We start from the raw sequence: 22,121 nt of genomic DNA, 5'->3' as shown, positions 1-22,121 counted from the left end.
GTTTTGTTAAAGGAGCTAGACCCATCCTGAGCCGAGATGTTGAGGTTTCCATAAACAGCTGTATAACCAAAATTTGTTGTGTGCCATGACATAAAGATGGCTGTAGTAAACCAAGTGAAATAATAATGAAATAAAAAACTGGTGATTTTGCAATGACTATACATAGGAGTAATCACTCAAAAAAAAAAAAGGTAACATTTAAATTGGTTGAGCAACCAACTTTTTGGCAATTATTGGACCACTTGAGATGGACAGATCCCCAAAAAAGACCAACATAGCAGCCGTGGGCCAGTCTCTTACTTCAGTTCATAATGATGTAATGGATTTTTAGAAAGAAACGAAATCTTTAAATAATAAATAAAATTTAAAAACATGCAAATGCACTCCTGGAATTCATGAGCAGGAGATACTCTTTAATTATACATTACAGCACAGTGAAATTCTTTTCTTCACATATCCCAGCTTGTTAGAAAGTTGGGATCGATGTGCAGGGTCAGCCACGATACAGAATCCTTAGAGCAGAGAGGGTTAAGGCTTTGCAGCTTTGTAGTTCTGGGGCTTGAACACCCGACCTATGAATCTTCATATTTGGTCAAGACTCGCTAACCAGTAATAGACTTGTATATGCTAGTTTGCAAATTTACGAAAATTATATTTTCATTTGTGAGAAATACCCAATTTGTCCTTCAGTTTAGAGAACCACGACCGCTCACAGCCGCATCCAACACAAGGGGGCGTGAGATCAGACTATAAATCCTACATGTTGGCCACGCCCATTATAAGGCACTGGCTGAATCCCAATGGTTCCCTACATCATCTGCAAGTGCACTAAATAGGATATAAAATGCAGCTATTTCTAGAAAATATGCAGGACGTTATATACCTAATTAGGAGTTGTTTGGCCTTTATTAGCCTGCCTTACGAGAATGCGATCTACATAATGCATAAAATGTCGGGTTCTGCCCTTTATGTAGTGCACTATAGATCTAATAAGGAGGTGTTTGGTATTGAACCATAACCTGTATTAATGTCGCGGCGTGAAGCGGGTGAGATGTTGAGGAGCAGAATGAGGAGCTTCTTCTCATCTCCTCTGTACATTCAGAGGCACCAGTTTGTGATTGAGTTTATTAAAAAGTCCAGACCCAGAACGGTAACGAACCTCAGTTTATGTAGATAACTTTGTTCTCCTGACATTGAGTTTACACCCCCTGTACCGTCATGGTTGAACTAAGTGTTTGTTTTTGTTAGGTGTTGGATTTAGGATGCTGTGAATGTTCCCTGCTAAGAAAACTCAGATTTCATCGCCACGGTGTAGAATTACTGGCAGGAGTGGACATCGACTCAGCCGCGATCCGACAAAACATGTTGGTGTTTTACTTCATAATAATCTGGAATAGTGCAGTTCATAGAACTAAACAGTTTTATACTGGCATGAAGTTGGCTTAATGTTGGACGTTTGATATTCGCAGATATGCGGAAATTAAGGGACCGTCTCTAAAGTTACACACGTTTCTAACTTCAGTAGCATTGGAAGGGTATGACTTGGTCACAAAACCAACTTTAAAGTGTTCATCTAGGTGTCAGGTATAACGCACACCTTTTAGATTTTTGATATTTAATAAAAATAAATGATGAAATCATGTATAAATATTGCCATGTATTTCACTAAGGAATGGGCTCATACAATATATTTAATTATATATATATATATATATATATATATATATATATATGTATATGTATGTGTGTGTGTATGTATGTGTGTGTGTGTGTGTGTGTGTGTGTGTGTGTGTTATAGCTGAGACCTAGTGAACACTTTACAGTTGGTTTTGTGACTGTATGTCATTTCCATCAAATGTTATTGAGCTTTATATTATGGTATATTTTGTGTGTGGGCCCATTTGGTAGTGAAATTCAACTCAAATTTACATATGATTTAATAGTTTATTTTAATAAATATCAAAAATCTAAAAGGTGTGCTTTATAGCTAACACCTAGATGAACACTCTACAGTTGGTTGTGTGTACAGCTGCAACAACTAATCGATAAAATCGATTATGAAAATCGTTGTCAACGAATCTCATTGTCGATTAGTTGGTCAGTGTGCGGCACGGGGGAGATTTACTCATTACGTTACTTCTGTTCCGAAAACACGCCTCGGAGAATAAATACTAAAGTTGTGTCGCAAATGACGTACTATACACTTACACTATGCACTACTGTCTAGTGTGTGGATTTTAGAAAGGTAATATCATCTCAAATATAACACTATATTTTTTTTACTAACCGGAAGTATATGCTGCTTCCTAGTCAGTGGCGCATGACGTCATACACACGCTAGCATTAGCAGACACCCAGAATCACAGACATTGAGTTTCTTCAGTTTACTGTTTGTCAGCGTTACCTTTTATTCCCAATATGACCTCAGTCACCATCAGACAGATGCAAAATTGTCACGTGACTGAGGAAGAAAGTGTGTAACCTCCAAGTCCTCTAAGGCAGGGGAGAAAATATAATTTTATTTTAAACACCGCAGAGATCAAACAGTGATGAACCAGCATTATGTTTATATCCAAAATGCTCCACTGTGTAAGGGGCAGGGGAAACTGGTGCAAGCTGCTTAAAAAGGTTTAATTTAATTAAAGTTTATTGTCATTATATGGTGAATTTGCGCGCTTGCAGTGTAAATTCTGTTGTTTATTATAACGGAAGTGATCTGTTAGTAACAAGGCCGTGTTGCTGATCACGCGCAGTGTAGACGTGCGGATACACACAGTAGCGTGAGTAAGATCTGTAATGTCTAATTAAAACACTATGATCAAAAGTAAACACAAGTAAAATTATATTCCTAATATTATGAGTAACAGAAACCACAAGGTGCAGTGAAAGTGAGTTTTTATTAAGTTAGGACTGTAGTTTAATTCCGTGCTTTTTGTGCATCCAAAAAGTTTTGCATAAATACTATAAAATAAATTCTTTATATATATATTAGGGATGTCACGATACCAAAAATCTAGTAGTCAGTACTGATACTACCAAAAGTACACAATAGTCGATACCACAGTGTGGTTTAAAAATAAAATGAAAAAAATAAATAAATTAAAAACTCGCGTGAGGACATCCTCCTCTGGCTGATACTGGCAAAAAGGGAGAGAGAGAGAGATTTGGGGGGGTATTTTAGTTATCAAACACTGTCTGACAATGAGTGGAGGTGTGCTTCTAAACACACACGCACACAGACGCACGCGCACACATACACACACACACACACCCCGAATGCAAGCATTAGTTTAAATTCACTGATATGGTGGCAGGCCAAAAATATTTATTAAAAGCATGAACATTTGAATAATTATTAGTGACATTAGGCTACATTTAGCTGACAGGACACGGGCTGAATGGCGATGCATGGTGGCCGATTAGGAGGTAGTTTATAACATTGCAATGCGTTAGCATCATTAACAAATAACTGGCTATCGCAAACATTACATGGAGCATAACGTTAGCTGGTTTCACGGCCACAATTCCACCTGCTTCAAACAAACATAATATAGGACCATCTTTCAGGTGCTTCGCCAAATTCCAGGTGTTTCCTCGCTTTGTTTGAAATGAACGATAGCATCGGTTGCACACCAGCTTCAGAGCATCAATTATATGTTTGCTGTCATCCGCGTCGAATGCGAAGTATTTCCATATTCCATACCACATTTCCTCTCAACGTGTCACGGCAGAGCTAAACTTCTGTACTTTTTCCCGTGTGCTTGTAGTTGTTGTTCTTCTTCACCACTTGTGGACCGACTAAAACACTTGCGCGTATTTGCTGCCTCCATCAAGTCCGGAAGAATTGCAACCTCGGTACCTCCATTAAAATCGGTAGTAATGCTACTCCAGAAAAACAAGTACCTTCACAGTTTAAGAATGCTGGTACCGACTTGGTACCGAGGTATCAGTTCTCGTGACATCCCTTTTTTATCTATTTATATATATATATATATATATATATATATATATATAATTTGTTTATTTTAGTTTATATTGTATATAAGTATTTATGCATTATTTTTTATGGATGCATAAAAAGCACCTAATTAAAATACAGTCCTAAATGAATAATATATATTCTGGTGTGTGTGTGTGTGTGTGCCTGTTTTGGGTTCTTTTCTGTTTTGGACAAACAGTTGTGTATAGTTTTAGTCTGAAGTTTATATTTGTAACACTCAGTTTGTGGATTTTATTTTAAATAAACGAAAAAAAGGTACTGAAATTTTGCCCCCATCCGATTAATCGAAATATAATCGGACATCTAATTGATTATGAAATAATCGTTAGTTGCAATTGTGTGACTGTAAGTCATTCCCTTCAAATGCTACTGAAGTTAGAAACATGTATACCAATGCCGCATGTAATTTTAGAGATGGTCCCTTAATTTCCGCATATCTGCGAATATCAAACGTCCAACATCAAGCCAGTCTTTATTATGCATTTTCTTTACCCTTAGGATTTAGTAGGGCTGGGAATCAATGTTAAAATTGCTTCTCCATTCAGAGACATTGGGTGCAAACACTCTGGAATCGAACACACACATACACAGAGACAGAGAGACACACATATACATACACACACACACACACACACACAGAAACAGAGAGACACACATATACACACAGACAGAGAGACACATACACACAGAGAGACACACACACACAGACAGACAGAGAGACACACACGCGCACAAAAAGAGACACACGCGCACAGACCGACAGAGAGACACACGCACACAGACAGACAAAGAGACACACATGCACACAGACAGACAGAGAGACACACATAGACAGACAGAGACGCACACGCGCACAGACAGCCACACACGCGCGCACAGACAGACACACACCCGCACAGACACACACGTGCGCACAGACAGCAGACGCGCACAGACAGCAGACACACACGCACACAGACAGCAGACACACACGCGCACAGACAGCAGACACACACGCGCACAGACAGCAGACACACACACGCGCAAAGACAGCAGACACACACGTGCACAGACAGACAGGCAGAGACGTACGCAGACACACAGACAGAGAGAGATGCGCACAAACAGACAGACAGAGAGACACACGTGCGCACAGAGAGACAAACAAGAACGCACAGACAGACACAGAGACAATATAACATGAAGTAGGAGATTCATTATCACTGTTTGACCCGATCCCTCCCTCCACACCACATACTATTGTAACAAAGCATGTAGATCCCCCGCATGGAACTAAGTTACTTTAGGCAGCTTTTATATCTCCATACTATGTTGCTAACTAAAATGGAAAATGTTGAACACGAATGTCATACAAAGTTAATAAATGTGTGAAGATTGATCATATATACTCATCATCCACTTTAATAGGAACACACCTGCTCATTTATCCATCCATCCATCCAATTTCTGTACTGATTATCCTATAAGGGTTGCAGGGGAGCCTGTCTAGTTTGGGTCATTTTGTGACCATGATAGCCTCATATTCCTGTTCTTGACTGACAGGAGAGGAACCTGATGTGGTCTTCTGCTGTTGTAGCTCATCCACCTCAAGGTTTGATGTGTTGTGCATTCTGAGATCACAGAGTCACAGAGATCACATTTTTTCTTCATTATGATGTTTGATGTGAGCATTAACTGAAACTTCTTGACCTGCAGCCGCATGAATTTTTTGCATTGCTCTGCTGCCACCTCAATGGATGATTGGATAACTACATGAATTTACAGGTGTATCTAAAATACCTCACTGTCTGGAATCAACTTCTTGAATCAACTTCATTGTAACATCTCTAATCAAATTTGATTTACTTGATCTTTGTCACCCTATATTGTACCACTACAGCAGGGGTCTTCAGTCTTATCCACAGAGGGCCAGTGTGGCTGCAGGCTTTCACTCCAACCCTACAGGAGCCACACTTCATTTCACTTGTTTAATCAGTTCATCTTGGTCTGCAATCAACTATCAACTGATACTTATTGCAGACTTTCATTTCAGTCAAACAGGAGGTACTCTGTCTGCAGTCATACCGGCCCAGCGGACATGATTAAAGAATCCTGTAATACAGTGTGGTAGCAGTTGAAGGTCCCATGTATGCATGTCTGTTACTGTGTGTTAGGTATGCTCTGGCTCCACTCATGTCTGAACACTTACAGCCAGATGCCAGACCACTTACAATCAAGCTTTATCACGGCTCCATCACAGAAACAGAGCCGTGTACCAAGGGCTTTGATCTGATCACCTGTATTGAAGTGTGAGTGTATTCAAACTTATTCCATGTGCTTAAATTATTGTCTGAAAGGTATTACGCAGAGTGATTTTGGCATTGAATAAAATCATGGTTTTAAACATTTCGTCATTTTATTTCCTATCTCAAAGCATGGAGCACCTTCAGCTTTGGGAAGTGGAGAGGTTTTCAGAGGTTTTGTTTGAATACATGCAGCCACGTACTGTCATAATAAGCACGCCGAATGCAGAATTCAATCCTTTATTACCAGGAGTAACAGGCTTCAGACACAACGACCACAAATTCGAGTGGACCAGAGCACAGTTTCAAGCTTGGTGAGCTTTTATTACCTGACATGTGAATGTATTATACAGTTCAGCAAGAATGATGCAATTTATTCTTACAACGCAATTAAGTGTGTTTTTTTCCCTTCAGTTTTCAGGGTGTAAGTTTCAGCAGCACTATTATCCATAGCTAGACAGTGATGAGTGAATTATTACATTATGTATGGTAATGGTGACAGCACGTGTACACATGGGATTCCAATCCAATGTTTAGGTGAGCAAAAGACTAACTAGGACGAACACTTAATATTTGGTTGCATATCCCTTGCTTGCAATAACGGCAACAAGCCTGCGACTTACTAACACCAACTGTTCCAGGGGGTTTCTACCTTCAGTCTCCTCTTCAGGACGTGAAATGTTGCTCAGTTGGGTTAAGGTCTGGTGATTGACCTGGCCAGTCTAAAACCTTCCACTTTTGGAAGACAGATTGTTTCTGTAAACTTCTGAATTCATTCTGCTACTTCCATCATGAATTACGTCATCAATAAAGATTAGTGAGAATGTTCCAAAAGCAGCCATGCAAGCCCAAGCCATGACACTACCTCCACCATGTTTCACAGTTGAGCTTGTATGTTTTGAATCATGAGCAGATCCTTTCTTTCTCCACACTTTGGGCTTTCCATCACTTGGTTAATCTTGGTTCCAGAACTTTTGTGGATCATCTCTGTATTTCTTTGCGAATTCCAATCTGGCCTTCTGATTCTTACTGCTGATGAGTGGTTTGCATCTTGTGGTATGGCCTCAATATTTCTGCTATCAAAGTCTTCTTTGAAAGGTGGATTGTTATACCTTCACCCCTGCCCTGTGAAGGTTGTTGATGTCATTGACTGTAAGAGCTATGAAGAAAAACCCAAAAACAAGCCTGCGTGAAGTTGGCCCCCACCCAACGCAAAATGTCGGCAAAATAGTCTCAATTGTTTGTGCCTATAAAAGTTTCGTTTGTGCTGCTTCCATTTTTAAAGTATTAGACACTGAATTATAGGCGCAAATCTCCTCGGTGTGAGCACACTTTTAGAGTCGAATTGCCGAAGACTTTGTCAAGACAAATCATATCCTCATTTGTTCAATAAACAATTATCTTTACATCATTCACTGGTCTCTCATGATTGAACTTTTCATTTATTTACAAGGAGAATTATCTGTTACACTTCACTGCCACCACTAGGTGTAAGTGACACTTCTGTTCAAGATGCTCTTGTGGAAATTAGTGTTAAGTTAGTATAGGAAAAGTCGATATAGTAACTAAATCAAAATTCTGTCCAGTGTAAGTACAATGTTTTAACACTGAAGTTAACTAACTGTTAACTAATACTTGTAACTGACAATCATAATGGTACAACATTCAAGAGAGCTAAGATTGTCAATGTTTATTGAACAGAAAACTCATTGCTAATACTAGTATGGCTAATGTAGCTATGAAATGCTAATTACAGCTGTACATGGTACCCATGTTAATTTTTTTGAATACGTTGTGCATCTAGGGGTCAACATTACCATAATGGTCCTAATATAAGATATAATATCCTTATGTATTATTACTATATTATATTTTCCTTGTATTCTGGCAAATACAGTAATACACGAAAACAAGTTTATAATGTAGAACTTAATGTCTAATATTTAAAACTTAATGTCTAATCTCATTTGTAAGTCGCTTTGGATAAAAGCGTCTGCTAAGTGAATAAATGTAAATGTAAAAAACGGAAGCAGCACAAACTAAACTTTTAGTGGCACAAAACAGCAGAGACGGAGCACAAACAATTGAGACTATTTAGGGTGAATGTGGAGCATGTGGGGGGCTGAGTGGCCTCAGAATGGCCTATAAATATTATTTTAATATCTCCAAAACCGAAGCAGCACAAACGAAGCGTTTATCTGCACAAACCAGCACAAATGGAGCACAAAGAAACGAGCCTATTTGGCATGAACTTGGAGCGTGTGGGGGGCTGGTGACGTCACCACACCATAATTCGATGTCTAATATTTTAAAAACGGAAGCAGCACAAACGAAACTTTTAGTGGCACAAATGGAGCACAAATGACTGAGCCTATTTGGGGTGAATTTGGAGCATATGTGGGGGCTGAGTGACCTCAGAATGACCTATAAATATTCTTTTAATATTTCCAAAACCGAAGCAGTACCAACAAAAATTTTTAAGGCACAAACGGAGCACAAATGATTGAGACTATTTTGCCAACGTTTTGCGTTGGGTGGGGGGCCAACTTCACACAGGTCAAAAACAACAATGTTTCTGTCATCAACTGTTCTTCTTTTCCTTGATCGACCTCTTCCAGGTCTGGTTGTGAGTACACCTGTGGTTTCTTTCTTTTTCAGGACATTCCGAATTGTTGCATTGGATATGCCCAATGTTTGTGCATTAGCTCTGATAGAGTTTTCCCTCTTTTCTCTTCAAAATGGCTTACTTTTCTCCTGTAGACAGCTCTCTGATCCTCATGTTGGTTTATCCTTTTTAACAGCAAATGCAGTTTTCACAGGTAAATCCAGGGCTCAAACCAAGAGTAGACATTAAGAGCTATTAACTGTTTAAACATTCTGGGCACACCTGGGTAACAAAAAACTCTGTCACACTTCACTTGAAAAATGAGTGGGTTCAAACAAAAGATGCTATCTTTTAAGTTGTTCAACACATCTAGATGTAAATATCCAGAAACGAAAGCTGAAACTCTGATCTGTCATCTCATTCAGTTTTTGATCTCAACCCTGTGTGTGTGTGTGTTCTGAGCTGGACTAGCCCTTTTAATTCCTTTTCGGGTGTATTTTTGCCTCACACCCAGTGTTTCCAGGATAGATGCATGTAGTTACTGAAAGTGAATCATGAGAATGTGACCCTTGAAGTAAGCTGAGCAATTTTAAATCAGGGCAGTCTGAGTTACTTTCAAAAAGCTGAAAATTAGAGAAATAGTATAGTAGTAGTAGTATAAAACATGTTATATGATTATTTACTATCATCTTTTTACTGAAAATTGTGATCGAGTTTGTTTTTGTTTTTTTTATACCCTTCCAGCCCTAATGAAAAGCCTTCCCAATTGTAATAGTTTTCTCATTCATTCAGGGCCGATGGAGTTTGCAAGAAATATGGTTACTCAGTAGAGTTCACAGGAGTAGGAGAGACTCCTGGGGAGATCAGGGATGTCGGATTCTGCTCCCAGATTGGAGTTTTCCAAAGAGCTGGTGATTTAAATGCACAAAGGAACAACACCGAGGAGGAGCCTACAGTATATCAACTGGTAAGAGCTGAATGCTGTGATGGACAGAGAGAATTTGTAAGTATCTGAATAAGTGCCTGCCATGTAATCTTTCTCCCATGTTCATTCCTGTTAGCTCTACAGGGTCACTTACCCAAGCCTCTGTGACAACAATATCTTCCAGAGGACTCTAGTTAGTGAGGTCCTGTACCGAGCTGAGCAGCTGAAGAAGGAGTGGCTGGGGGGTCAGGAAGGTGAGCAGTGGGATTTTACCTCCTGTAAACTCATGCTACCATCTGAAGAAGCAAGGCAGGCAAGGGAGGAAGAGGAGGTGTACAGGCAAGAGAGTTGGATCTGTGTACCACTTCTGCGTGTGTGGTCTGGTTCAAAAGTGCAAGCTCTGTGCAGCAATATCCAGCAACTTCGAGCCACACTGTTGGTGGACTTGCGAGTGCAGCTAGATGCTGACAGAAATGCCATAATGCTGCCTGATGATTATGAAGAGGAGGAAGACCAAGAGGAAATGGATGAGGGTGAGAAGGCAGAACGTGTGTCAAGGTCTGTGAATGAACATGTAGAGGAGGACTGGGAAAGTGAACTTTGATTATTTCTTAGGTTACGGATATCAGTAACAATGGAAGTATAACACCTAGCACTCACTGGCCCTCTAGTCAGGTTTACCTTCCATATAGGACAATAAATACAATTATTGACTGGCCAATAAGTAATGTAAAATTTATCAGCTACCCTAACAACAGAGGGAAATAACAGTTGTTTATTTTTGTTCCGTTCTGTTGAGTAAATTTCTTTATATGAATCTCTTATTAGGTAATTTACGCATTCTAATATTTAGTTCCATAGTGTGGAAGTGCTCTTCTCTATTTTGATGATGTGATGGTGCAGGAACAACATGGACACTAACAGTCTGTATCTGATCGAATTATGGGAAACACTCACAGTGGATATAAAAAGTCTATGCACCCCTGTTCAAACTGCAGGTTTTTGTAACAGAAAAAATAAAACCAAGATAAATCATGTCAGATCTTTTTCCACCTTTAATGTGATTGTAGCAACCAACACAATTCAAGTGAAAAAATTTTTTTAAGGGGGAATAACTGGTTGCACCAGTGTGTACACCACCATGCTTCACCGGGGGTATGGTGTTCTTTGGGTGATAAACTCTCGTTTTTGTGCCAAACATATCTGTTTTTAGAATTATTCACAAAAAGTTCTACCTGGCCTCATCAGAAGATTAACTCTAAGTCTCAAATTTTAGGCTGTAGGTCTCTTGGCAGACTCCCTGAGAAGTTTTGTTTTTTTCATTTTTTTATGTCCTGTACTTGGTGATGTCACTGTGGTGCTCCATCTTCTCCACTTGTTGATGACTGCCTTCACAGTGTTCTATAATACATCTAATGTTTTGAAGATTCTTTTGTACCCCTCTCCTGATCAATACCTTTCGACAGTGAGATCCTGTACATGCTTTGGTCAGCTCTTTGAGGACCATGACTTCAGGAGTTGGGCAAAACCCAGATGATGGGAAGAAACTCCTACAGAAACAGCAGTTTTTTATTTGGGGTTAATCACAATAATTTCATTGATGACAGCTCTATGATAATTCCTTCTAAACACAAGTTTGAATATGATTGCACTCAGAATGAACCAGTCACATGACCCATAACAAAATTACAAATGCTCCATTGCTTATGCAACCAGGTTATTCTAAGTTTATCTTCCCTAAACCACATGAGAGAGGGAGAGATCTGACATGATTGATCTTGGTTACATTAAAAAAAAAAAAAAAATTACATCATAGTTATGTTGAACTTATATATTAGTTTATGTTCTGTTGTCAAGCATATTCGCAGATAAACATTTTTGTGTTAAAAATTGACACTGAAATCTTTACTTTTTTTAATGTACTGTGTTTATTTAACAGTGTGAGGTACATGTAATCAGCACTGGTTAAAAGGAGTTGAACATCACAACAGCAAAAAGCATTGTCACCGTTACATCAGACACTGTACAGTACAAGGAGCAAAAGCTTCACAGAAGAGATTAAAAAAAAACAACACCATGGTGTTTATTTACAACACAAAGTACCTACACACAATGTCAACTATTCAAATATTGAGGGATTCTGTTATTGTACAGTGTAAAGATATAATGCATGAAACACTCCCCTATGGAAACCTAGTGATCAGAGTTGTAAAACACAATACTAATGATTTGCATTAGTGTAGGGCCATGGCTTAACTAAGTCTGTATATTTCACCAGGCTTCTGATATGATGGTGCCAATATTGCATCATATCACAAGCAATATAATCAGTTATTACAGGCATTTGTAGACTAGAAAGATATTTAAAAGATGTAAAGGACCCATGCTTTTGGTAGTTAAATCCAGCCCTACCTAGTTAGTCCCTGGAGTTCAGATACACTAAAGAGATATCAAAATATTATGCTGTTTACACAATAACACACACTCACACCGTTTCAGAATATATACAAGAGAAGTGGGCTCACTTTGTAAAACATATGGCTTTTGTACTGGCACATAAAACCATAGAGAACCTGGTTCATGGTTACACTAGCAGACAGAAAACCAACAAAAATACTTTAACAATATGCCAGGATAAACATCAGATATGCATAAACTTAGCAGACATAAATATACATTGTGTAGTGTTTTTGATCAAATAAAATAAGAGGAACACAACAGCAATAAACGTATGTAGTACAAGTAAAGGAAAAGGGGGTCATGTCATAGACTACATTTCTGTAGCACCTCAAATAAAATTAAAACCTATGAAAACTGCTTTCACAGCTGCAAAGGCAATAATTCACTATAATAATAATAAAAAATAATTGTGAATTCCTGCCCCTTGGCTCTTAATCATACCCTCTGTGTTCAATATAAAAGGAGCTAAGTAGCCATAATGTGTATATAGTGCAATTATGACTGCAAGGTCAAACTGCTTCATTACACCAACCAGTTATTGATAATGGCAGTTTCTGAGTAGCTTGACTTTGGGCTCTATATGTGCTGTGCTGAAGGAGTGAAATGGCTATACAACCAAATGCACAAACAATAGTTTTTAACATTTAGACTCTGATCTGCACACTGACAACCAAGAACAATAGAAATCTAAATCTGACAGAATACAGCCTACAGGGACTGAACTATTCAAAGTATTATACTATTAAGTGCTATCAGAATTTATTACTCATTTATTTAAATATAAAGTTGACACTTTGTTCAGTGAGTGCCACTAATTCTCCTCGCTACAGTCAAACTCTCCTCCCCAATGCCAGCTAGTTGGTTCAATTTCCCCTCAGCCAAAGGAAGCACTACACAACGATGTGACCTTAACCAGAAATCTGCAGCACTGCATCTGCAATTCCCACCTACACACAAAAACACTGAGATGCGGATGCATGACTCATCTGAATATGCTTATATATTAAAAAATCAACTATGTGAATCTAAAACCCTGAATACACAAGATCTAATGAAGAGCTAAAATCCTCACCACACAAGTGACAAAAAAACTGGAAAATAAAAAATAAAACCTGCCAAACAAGCAAAACCCTGCAAAGATCGTTTCCTGTTCCAACATGTAGAACAAGTTTCCCTCCTTTGTTGAAGAATTTATAGGCGAATCAAAGAAGAAAGCAGGGAGTGTTGGGATTGGAAAGGAGTTAAGTTACCCCAGGATTCAGAGGAGCCCATGCCTACAGAATGATGGCAGAGACTGCTCTTTGAAAATCCTCAGGCTCTACCAGCAGTGAATGGATGGGGGGAAAAAAATCACACTGCTGGAAAGAAGAGTTTGAAGAGCCCTTTCTCTCACCTGTACTTTGGTTTTGTGCCACCTCTTTACTTGGCACCTTCCAGCTCTAGCGCTTGATCACCACTTGTTCATAGGCACCAGCACCAACCCTGTAACATTTAAAAAGGAAACATCAAAACTGAAACAGGGCTGATGTAAGATATAAAACATGTTCAGTAGAACTGCTGACGAAAGACTACGCTTCCTGTTCACATACAGTGAATATAAAAAGTCTAAACACCCCTGTTAAAATGGCAGGTTTTTGTGCTGTGCTGTAAAAAGATGAAACCAAGATAAATCATTTCAGATCTTTTTTTCACCTTTAATGTGGTAAAAAGAAAATTCATGTGAAAAACAAATGGGACCATGTAGTAACTGTCACAATGTAATACTTTACATTATTAGTGTAATAAAATGTTCACAATGTAATAATTTTCTCAAAACATAATCAAATCCATCCATCCATCCATCCATCTTCTACCGCTTACTCCTTCTTCAGGGTCGCGGGGGAACCTGGAGCCAATCCCAGGGAGCATCGGGCACAAGGCGGGGTACACCCTGGACAGGGTGCCAGTCCATCACAGGGCACAATCACATACACACTCACACACCCATTCATACACTACGGACACTTTAGACACACCAATCAGCCTACCATGCATGTCTTTGGACTGGGGGAGGAAACCGGAGTACCTGGAGGAAACCCCTGCAGCACGGGGAGAACATGCAAACTCCGCACACACATGGCCCCAGCAGGAATCGAACCCCGGAGGTGTGAGGCGAACGTGCTAACCACTAAGCCACTGTGCGCCCCTCATAATCAAATCTTGAGTTCATAATGTAATAACGAATTTTTACATTGATAAATGCACTATAAACTCACCAAAAACATTGTCATGTTGTAATAATTGTAATACATTTTTGAAACATTGAAACATTTCAAACAAATACATTGGTATTCCTTTACAGTACATTCACTAAATCTAAATCTAGTCTTAATATACCTATAAAATGCACCAGATTTAAATATTCATGCAATTATTATTATTAATAATTTAGTATTATTATATTATTATTATTATTACTGTACTGTACATTACTTCAAATATATATATTTGGCTATAGTTAAAAGAGGATATTAAATGTTTTCAATTTGACAATGAAAAGGTATACATACTGATAAATTACAAACAGTGTGCAATAACAACACTGTGTACAAATCCGGGCTAGGTCCAGAGTGGGTTTCAAGTCAGGGGACTGGGATGGCCATGGCAGGACCTTGATTTTGTGGTCAGTAAACCATTTTTGTGTTGATTTTGATGTATGTTTTGGATAATTGTCCTGCTAGAAGATCCAACCATGGCTCATTTGAAGCTTTCTGGCAGAGGCAGTCAGGTTTTCATTTCATATCTGTTGATATTTGATAGAATCCATGATACCATGTATACTAACAAAATGTCCAGGTCCTCTGGCAGAAAAACAGTCCCAAAACATTAAAGAGCCGCCACCATATTTAACCGTGGGCATGAGGTACTTTTCCATATAGCTACCTCTCTGTGTGCTCCAAAACCATCTCTGGTGTTTATTGCCAAAAAGCTCTATCTTGGTTTCATCTGACCAATCCAATCCCATTTAAAGTTCCAGTAGTCTCTGGCAAACTGAAGACGCTTGAGTTTGTTTTTGGATGAGAGTAAAGGTTTTCTTCTTGAAACCCTTCCAAACAACTTGTGGTGATGTAGGTGACTTCGGATTGTAGTTTTGGAGACTTTCTGACCCCAAGACACAACTAACTTCTGCAATTCTCCAGCTGTGATCCTTGGAGATTTTTTGGAACCTCGAACTGTTCTCTTCACAGTGCTTTGAGACAATTCCAGGTTGATTCACAACATTTCCAGTTGACTGGAATTTCTTAATTATTGCCCTGATGGTGCAAACGGCCATTTTCAATGCTTGTGCTATTTTCTTATAGCCACTTCCCATTTTGTGAAGCTCAACAAGCTTTTGCCGCACATCACAGCTATATGTTGGTCTTACCTATTGTTATGAATGATGAAGGGAATTTGGACTATGTGTTACCTCATATTTATACCCCTGTGAAACAGGAAGTCATGGTTGAACAATTTCCTCTTCCTAGTCACCCAGGTGTACTAAAAATGTTTAAAACATCAATGGGAATATACTTCAAATATATTTCTCATATGAATTCATAGGGGTGCCAATAATTGTAGCACACCTATATTTAACAAAGATATTTTTTGGATAAACCTGTGTTGTGTTTGCAATTCGTTTGATATCCATGAGAGCAGAGTATTTTTGTGATTTTTTTTAAAAAAAGGTTTCAAAAGATCAAAAGGTTAAACAAATAAAATTTTTTCACAGCGTTCTTTTCTCATATTAACCAAGGGTGCCAATATTAGTGGAGGGCACACACATATATATATATATTTTCGTGACGGACCGACAGCCGGGGCGCATGATAAAGTCGCTCCTTCCCCAACTGCCGTGCAGGCACGAAGCGGACAGCCTCGCGCCAAACACACCATCAGCTGGAAGGACCGTCACGGTGGGGCGGAACCGCCGACACTACACCAGCCGGCGATTGGGGAGTCGGTCAGGAGAATTCCACCACTCAGGCGACGGGGGAAGAGTATAAGACAGTTATGGAACAGTCTTCCTATTAGTGTTCGGGACTCAGACACAGTCTCAGTGTTTAAGTCTAGGCTTAAAACGTATTTGTTTACTCAAGCCTACCCTGACTAGATTCTGTTCTACTACTTCGCAGTCATAATTATCTTTTTTCTCCCTCTCTCCTTTCGCCGAGCCCCACACAAATTTATGGAGATACTAGAGATCCAGATCCTTTCTGCCTCTGGATGGAGCTCAAATCTTCTTTAATTCCAGACTGCTGGGACTACGGCTGCTCCTAAGGCCATACAGACTTCATATAAATCCATAATGAACTTTTTCATACTATCTGTTGTTACCCAGATGAGGATGGGTTCCCTTCTGAGTCGGGTTCCTCTCAAGGTTTCTTCCTCTTAAAACATCTTAGGGAGTTTTTCCTTGCCACCGTCGCCACTCAGTGGCTTGCTCAGTTGGGATAAATTCGCACCTTTAATATCTGTATACCATGTTGATATTTCTGTAAAGCTGCTTTGAGACAATGTCTATTGTAAAAAGCGCTATACAAATAAAATTGAATTGAATTGAATTGAATAAGAGGACGCTCTTCCGCCCGTGCGAAGGGGAGGACTAACTCACAGACCACGTGCGCGTCCTTTTGCTGCATAAAGGTATTCCGACCTCAGATACGGCAACATAATTTCTCTAATCTCTCTCTCTCGCTCTCATTCTTTTCCCGAAGGTTCGGGTGCGGACGAAGACGCCAGCTGGTGAGATCACACACGACGGTGGATGACGGCACGGGAAACCCCCACACACTTCCTGGGAATCCCGACACGCCCTCGAGAGCGTCGCAACGCCAGCCACACCCCCACAAAACCTCTCACACTCACCCACACATGCCTCCTCACTGCAGACAGCACCGAGTAAGAAAAATAAAACCTTAATCACTGTATCACTACAACCAGTCTCTTGCGTATATGTGCTCTGCCCTTCCCCGGGCTAATTCCTTTACACTGGTGGAGGATGCAGGCATAGAGCACAGACCCGCCAACAACAACAAAAAAAAAAAAAGGAGAGAGAAAGAGAAAAAAAAGAGAGAGAGAGAAAGAAACATGGACCCCGCACTGAAACGCCTGCTGGAAACTAGCATCCAGCAGCAAACCATTACACAGCAGCTCGCCGAAAGCCTTCAGGTCGCAACCCAGACGCTGGTTGCCCTGAGGACCGAGACCCCCGCTGCCTCCACGTCCCTCCCCGATCCAGGACGAGATCCGCTGCCTGCTTCCCCCCCTCTCCCCCGAGGAAGATCTCGAGGCGTACTTCGAGGCCTTTGAGAGTATTGCCCGCCGAGAGGGATGGGACCGGGACGACTGGCCCCGCGCCCTCAGCCCACTGCTCACGGGAGAGGCACGCACGGCCTACTATGCCCTCGAGCCAGAGGAGGCTGCTGACTACAGGGCGATTAAGTAGGGAGTCCTGGCGTGGTGTGGGCGAACCCCCTACCAGGCGGCGACGGACTTCCATTGCTGGGCCTATCGGCCGGGGGCCCGACCACGCGGACAGCTGAACACCCTCATCCGGATAACCAAAAGGTGGCTCCAGCCGGACCGGCATACCGCCGCGGAGGTGACGGAAAAAGTGGCCGTAGACCGTTTCCCGAGGGCGTTGCCCCGCACAGAACGCCAGGCCGTAGGTGTGCAAGCACCGGCAATGCCCCAGGAGCTCCTAACTGCCCTCGAGCGAACAATGGCCACCCTTGAGCTTGGCCAAGGTGAACAGCGGCTCCCTGACACGCCCCTTGGTGCCTCTGGCCCCCGGCCCGACCACCAACACGTCCCAGCACCTGGACGACCTGCCGGAGGTCACCCATCCACGTAACCCCCGTGGACGAGCCCATGCCCACGGAGCCGGAGATGGAACCTGCCAGGCCGACTCAGAAGCCATGGTTAGTGGGGTGCGCCCTCCATTTACGGCAGCTGCCGGATGGCCCCACCCTGACGGTGTGGATCGAGGGGAGCCCGGTAACCGCCCTGCTGGACACCGGGAGCACGGTGACCCTCGCCCGACCATCCATTCTACCCAAAGGACTTTGCCCGGGGCGGGTTCTCACCGTAACCTGTATCCATGGGGACACCCGGGAAGTTCCAACAGCCGAGGTCCAGATTCGGGGTAAAGCCAGGGTCTGGCCCCTCCAGGTGGGCGTGATCCCCGAGCTCCCGGTACCCCTGCTCCTTGGAAGGGACTGGCCAGGATTCCCGATGGGCCCGGCTATTGAATCTGGCAGGCCGCGGCAACGCACGAAGAGGACCCGGGCCCGGCAGGCCTACTTGGCCCAGGACGATGGAGACGCCGCCACGGAAGGTAAGGCCCCCCTACACACTAATCCTCTGTCTTCTGTCTTTCACCAGGTGAACTGGGAGGGGAAGTTTGGACGGGAGCAGAAGGAAGACGACCGCCTGAAGCACTGCTGGGCCCAGGTGTGAGTGATAGAGGGAGTCGACCAGAGCCCTGACCTGAGACTCCCTACCTCGTACTTCCTCGTCCGAAGCGGTCTCCTCTATCAACGGGCCTGCCGCCGCGGGGAGCAGGTGGACCTCCTGGTGGTACCCAAATCAAAGACCCAAACAGTAATGCATCTGGCCCACACTCATCCCCTCAGCGGCCACCTGGGGCCACGAAACACCCTGGAGAAGCTGAGGGATCGCTTTGTGTGGCCCGGGATGGACACGGAGGTCCGGGGCTTCTGCCAGCAATGCCCTCAGTGCTAGCACACCGCCCCACGGAGGTCCCCACCGGCGCTCCTTATACCTCTGCCCATTATCGGCGTTCCCTTCGAGCGAGTGGGCATGGACCTCGTGGGCCCCCTTCTCAAGTCTGCCTGGGGCCATGAGTACATCCTGGTCATTGTCGACTACGCCACCCGGTACCCCGAGGCGGTGCCGCTGCGCAAAGCCACCTCCCACAACATCGCCAGGGAGCTGGTACTCCTGTTCAGTCGGGTGGGGATCCCAAAGGATGTGCTGACCGACCAAGGTACGCCTTTTGTGTTCAAACTAATGTCCGATCTGTGTCGACTCTTACAGGTGAAGCACCTTAAGACCTCTGTCTATCACCCGCAAACCGACGGGCTGGTCGAGCGATTCAACCAGACACTCAAACGGATGCTACGCCGGGTGGTGGACGAGGAAGGGAGGAATTGGGACCTCCTCCTTCCCTACGTGCTTTTTGCCGTCCGAGAGTGCCCCCAGGCGTCCACGGGCTTCACCCCCTTTGTGCTCCTTTTTGGACGGCGCCCTCGGGAACTGTTGGACGTGGCCCGCGAAGCCTGGGAGGAGCAACCGTCCCCATTTCGCTCAGTTATCGAATATGTGCAGGAAATGCAAGCGAAGATTGACCGGGTAGCCCCAGTAGTCCAGGAGCACATGCGCACCGCGCAGGAGGAACAACGAAGGGTATACAACCGCACGGCCCAGCCCCAGGAATTCCAGCCGGGGGATCAAGTCCTCCTACTAGTACCCAGCAGCGCCTGTAAATTCCTGGCCCGGTGGCAAGGCCCGTATACAGTCCTCGAGCGCCGAGGCCCCATCAACAGCCCGGTAAGCGCGTGGAGGAGAAGCTCTACCACGTGAACCTTCTGAAGAAGTGGGTGGAACCGGCACCGGTAGTGTCGGCGTATGCAGCCCGGGACACAGATCACGGCAAGCGTACCTTGGTCGATTTGGGGGAGGACCTTACCCCCGCCCAGAAACAGGATCTCACCGAGTTGGTGGACCAATTCACCGATGTGTTTTCTACCTCCCCAGGGATGACACAGCTGGTCCACCACGAGATCAAAACTCCTCCCGGTGTAGTCGTAAGACAAAGGCCCTACCGTGTTCCAGAGGCCCGGCGCAAAGCCATCGATGAAGAAATTGGCCGAATGCTGCGGGATCGCATCATAGAGGAGTCCAGCAGCCCCTGGTCCACCCCCATCATCGTCGTACCGAAGCCGGACGGGAGTATGCGGCTTTGCAATGACTTCCGTAAGCTGAACCAGGTATCGGAGTTCGATAGCTATCCCCTCCTCCGAGTGGACAACCTCGTGGAGCGACTGGGGAGGGCCCGGTTCATATCTACCCTGGACCTGACCAAAGGTTACTGGCAAGTCGCGCTAGCGCCGGACACAAGGCCCAAGACGGCCTTTAGCATGGCCACCGGCCACTGGCAGTACCGGGTTCTCCCCTTTGGGCTACACGGGGCACCTGCAACGTTCCAGAGGTTGATGGACATCCTCCTGCGGCCCCACCGCATGTTTGCAGCTGCCTACCTGGACGACGTAGTCATCCACTCCTCCACATGGTCGGACCACCTGTTTCATCTGGGGGAGGTCCTGAAGGTGCTCCGGGAGGCCGGCCTGACAGCCAACTGCAAGAAATGCCACCTAGGGCTGACCGAGGCCCAGTACCTGGGATATCGCCTTGGCCGGGGGATGCTGAAGCCACAAACAAATAAAATCGAAGCCGTAAAGGACTACCCTCGACCCACGTCAAAGAAACAGGTACGTGCCTTCTTGGGGTTGACGGGGTACTACCGGAGGTTTGTGCCTAATTTCTCTGCTGTGGCTTTCCCCCTCTCAGATCTCACAAAGAAGGGCCAGCCGGACCGGGTTAAGTGGTCAGCCGAAGCGGAGAGGGCTTCCATGCCCTGAAATGTGCCCTCACCAGCGCGCCGGTACTGTGCAACCCGGACTTCGCCCTCCCATTCACGGTGCACACCGATGCATCCGAAATCGGGGTTGGCGCAGTTCTCTCACAAACCTTCGACGGAGAAGAACACCCGGTCCTCTATATCAGCCAGAAGTTGTCCTCCGCTGAGAGGAAATACGCAGCCGTGGAGCGAGAGGCCCTGGCAATAAAGTGGGCCATCGAGGAGCTGCGGTACTACCTGGCTGGCCGGCACTTCGTCCTAGTAACAGACTACGCCCCCTTACAGTGGATGGCCAAGGCCAAAGACACGAACGCCAGGGTAACCCGCTGGTTCCTCGCCTTACAGGACTTCTCATATCAGGTTCAACACCGGGTGGGGGCCCAACATGGGAATGCAGATGGGCTCTCGCGGCGAGACACGCTCTGGGCCCGCCACCCAGCGGCAGTAGGCTCGGAGCTGAGGGGGGGTACTGTCGCGACGGACCAACAGCCGGTGCGCATGATAAGAAAGTCGCTCCTTCCCCGACTGCCGCGCAGGCACGAAGCGGACAGCCTCGCGCCAAACACACCATCAGCTGGAAGGACCGTCACGGTGGGGCGGAACCGCCGACACTACACCAGCCGGCGATTGGGGAGTCAGTCAGGAGAATTCCACCACTCAGGCGACGGGGGAAGAGTATAAGAGGACGCTCTTCCGCCCGTGCGATGGGGAGGACTAACTCACAGACCACGTGCGCGTCCTTTCGCTGCATAAAGGTATTCCGACCTCAGACACGGCAACATAATTTCTCTAATCTCTCTCTCTCATTCTTTTCCCGAAGGTTCGGGTGCGGACGAAGACGCCAGCTGGTGAGATCACACATGACGGTGGATGACGGCACGGGAAACCCCCACACACTTCCTGGGAATCCCGACACGCCCTCGAGAGCATCGCAACGCCAGCCACACCCCCACAAAACCTCTCACACTCACCCACACACGCCTCCTCACTGCAGACAGCACCGAGTAAGTACTCCGCCCTTCCCCGGGCTAATTCCCTTACTATATATATACATATATATATATATATATATATATATATATATATACATATATATATATATATATATATATATATATATATATATATATATATATATACACACACACACACACACACACACACAC

At 43.9% G+C, this 22,121-nt stretch overlaps 2 protein-coding genes across 2 annotated transcripts in view; one reads left to right on the top strand and one right to left on the bottom strand.

Annotated features, from left to right (window-relative positions):
* The first annotated feature begins 696 nt into the window (after positions 1 to 696).
* henmt1 (HEN methyltransferase 1) lies at positions 697 to 11,671 on the top strand. Its single transcript, XM_053613791.1, has 6 exons — positions 697 to 1,150; positions 1,249 to 1,364; positions 6,154 to 6,288; positions 6,414 to 6,596; positions 9,680 to 9,854; positions 9,949 to 11,671. Exons 1-6 carry the CDS (start codon positions 1,028 to 1,030, stop codon positions 10,414 to 10,416), a joined length of 1,200 nt encoding a protein of 399 aa, XP_053469766.1. The 5' UTR covers positions 697 to 1,027; the 3' UTR covers positions 10,417 to 11,671.
* Positions 11,672 to 12,863: 1,192 nt separating this feature from the next.
* The window catches only part of LOC128600966 (protein FAM102B-like), a 51,817-nt gene continuing 42,559 nt past the window's right edge, over positions 12,864 to 22,121 (bottom strand). Inside the window, exon 11 of the mRNA XM_053613790.1 lies at positions 12,864 to 13,754. Within this exon, the coding sequence (XP_053469765.1) occupies positions 13,712 to 13,754 (43 nt within the window). The 3' untranslated portion in view covers positions 12,864 to 13,711. The remainder of the gene's footprint in view (positions 13,755 to 22,121) is intronic.

Source organism: Ictalurus furcatus, chromosome 25 (genome assembly GCF_023375685.1).
Source record: "Ictalurus furcatus strain D&B chromosome 25, Billie_1.0, whole genome shotgun sequence".
In the NCBI taxonomy this organism is placed as follows: domain Eukaryota; kingdom Metazoa; phylum Chordata; class Actinopteri; order Siluriformes; family Ictaluridae; genus Ictalurus; species Ictalurus furcatus.
This window is presented reverse-complemented; position numbering and strand designations above follow the sequence as displayed.

Bases quoted from the DNA above. Each gene is read 5' to 3' on its own strand.
- henmt1 (XM_053613791.1), top strand. From the start codon at position 1,028: ATGTCGCGGCGTGAAGCGGGTGAGATGTTGAGGAGCAGAATGAGGAGC. The intron at 1,365-6,153 runs GTTGGTGTTTTA...ACTGTGTGTTAG, and splicing joins GCCGCGATCCGACAAAACAT to GTATGCTCTGGCTCCACTCA. The intron at 6,289-6,413 runs GTGAGTGTATTC...CCTATCTCAAAG, and splicing joins CTGATCACCTGTATTGAAGT to CATGGAGCACCTTCAGCTTT.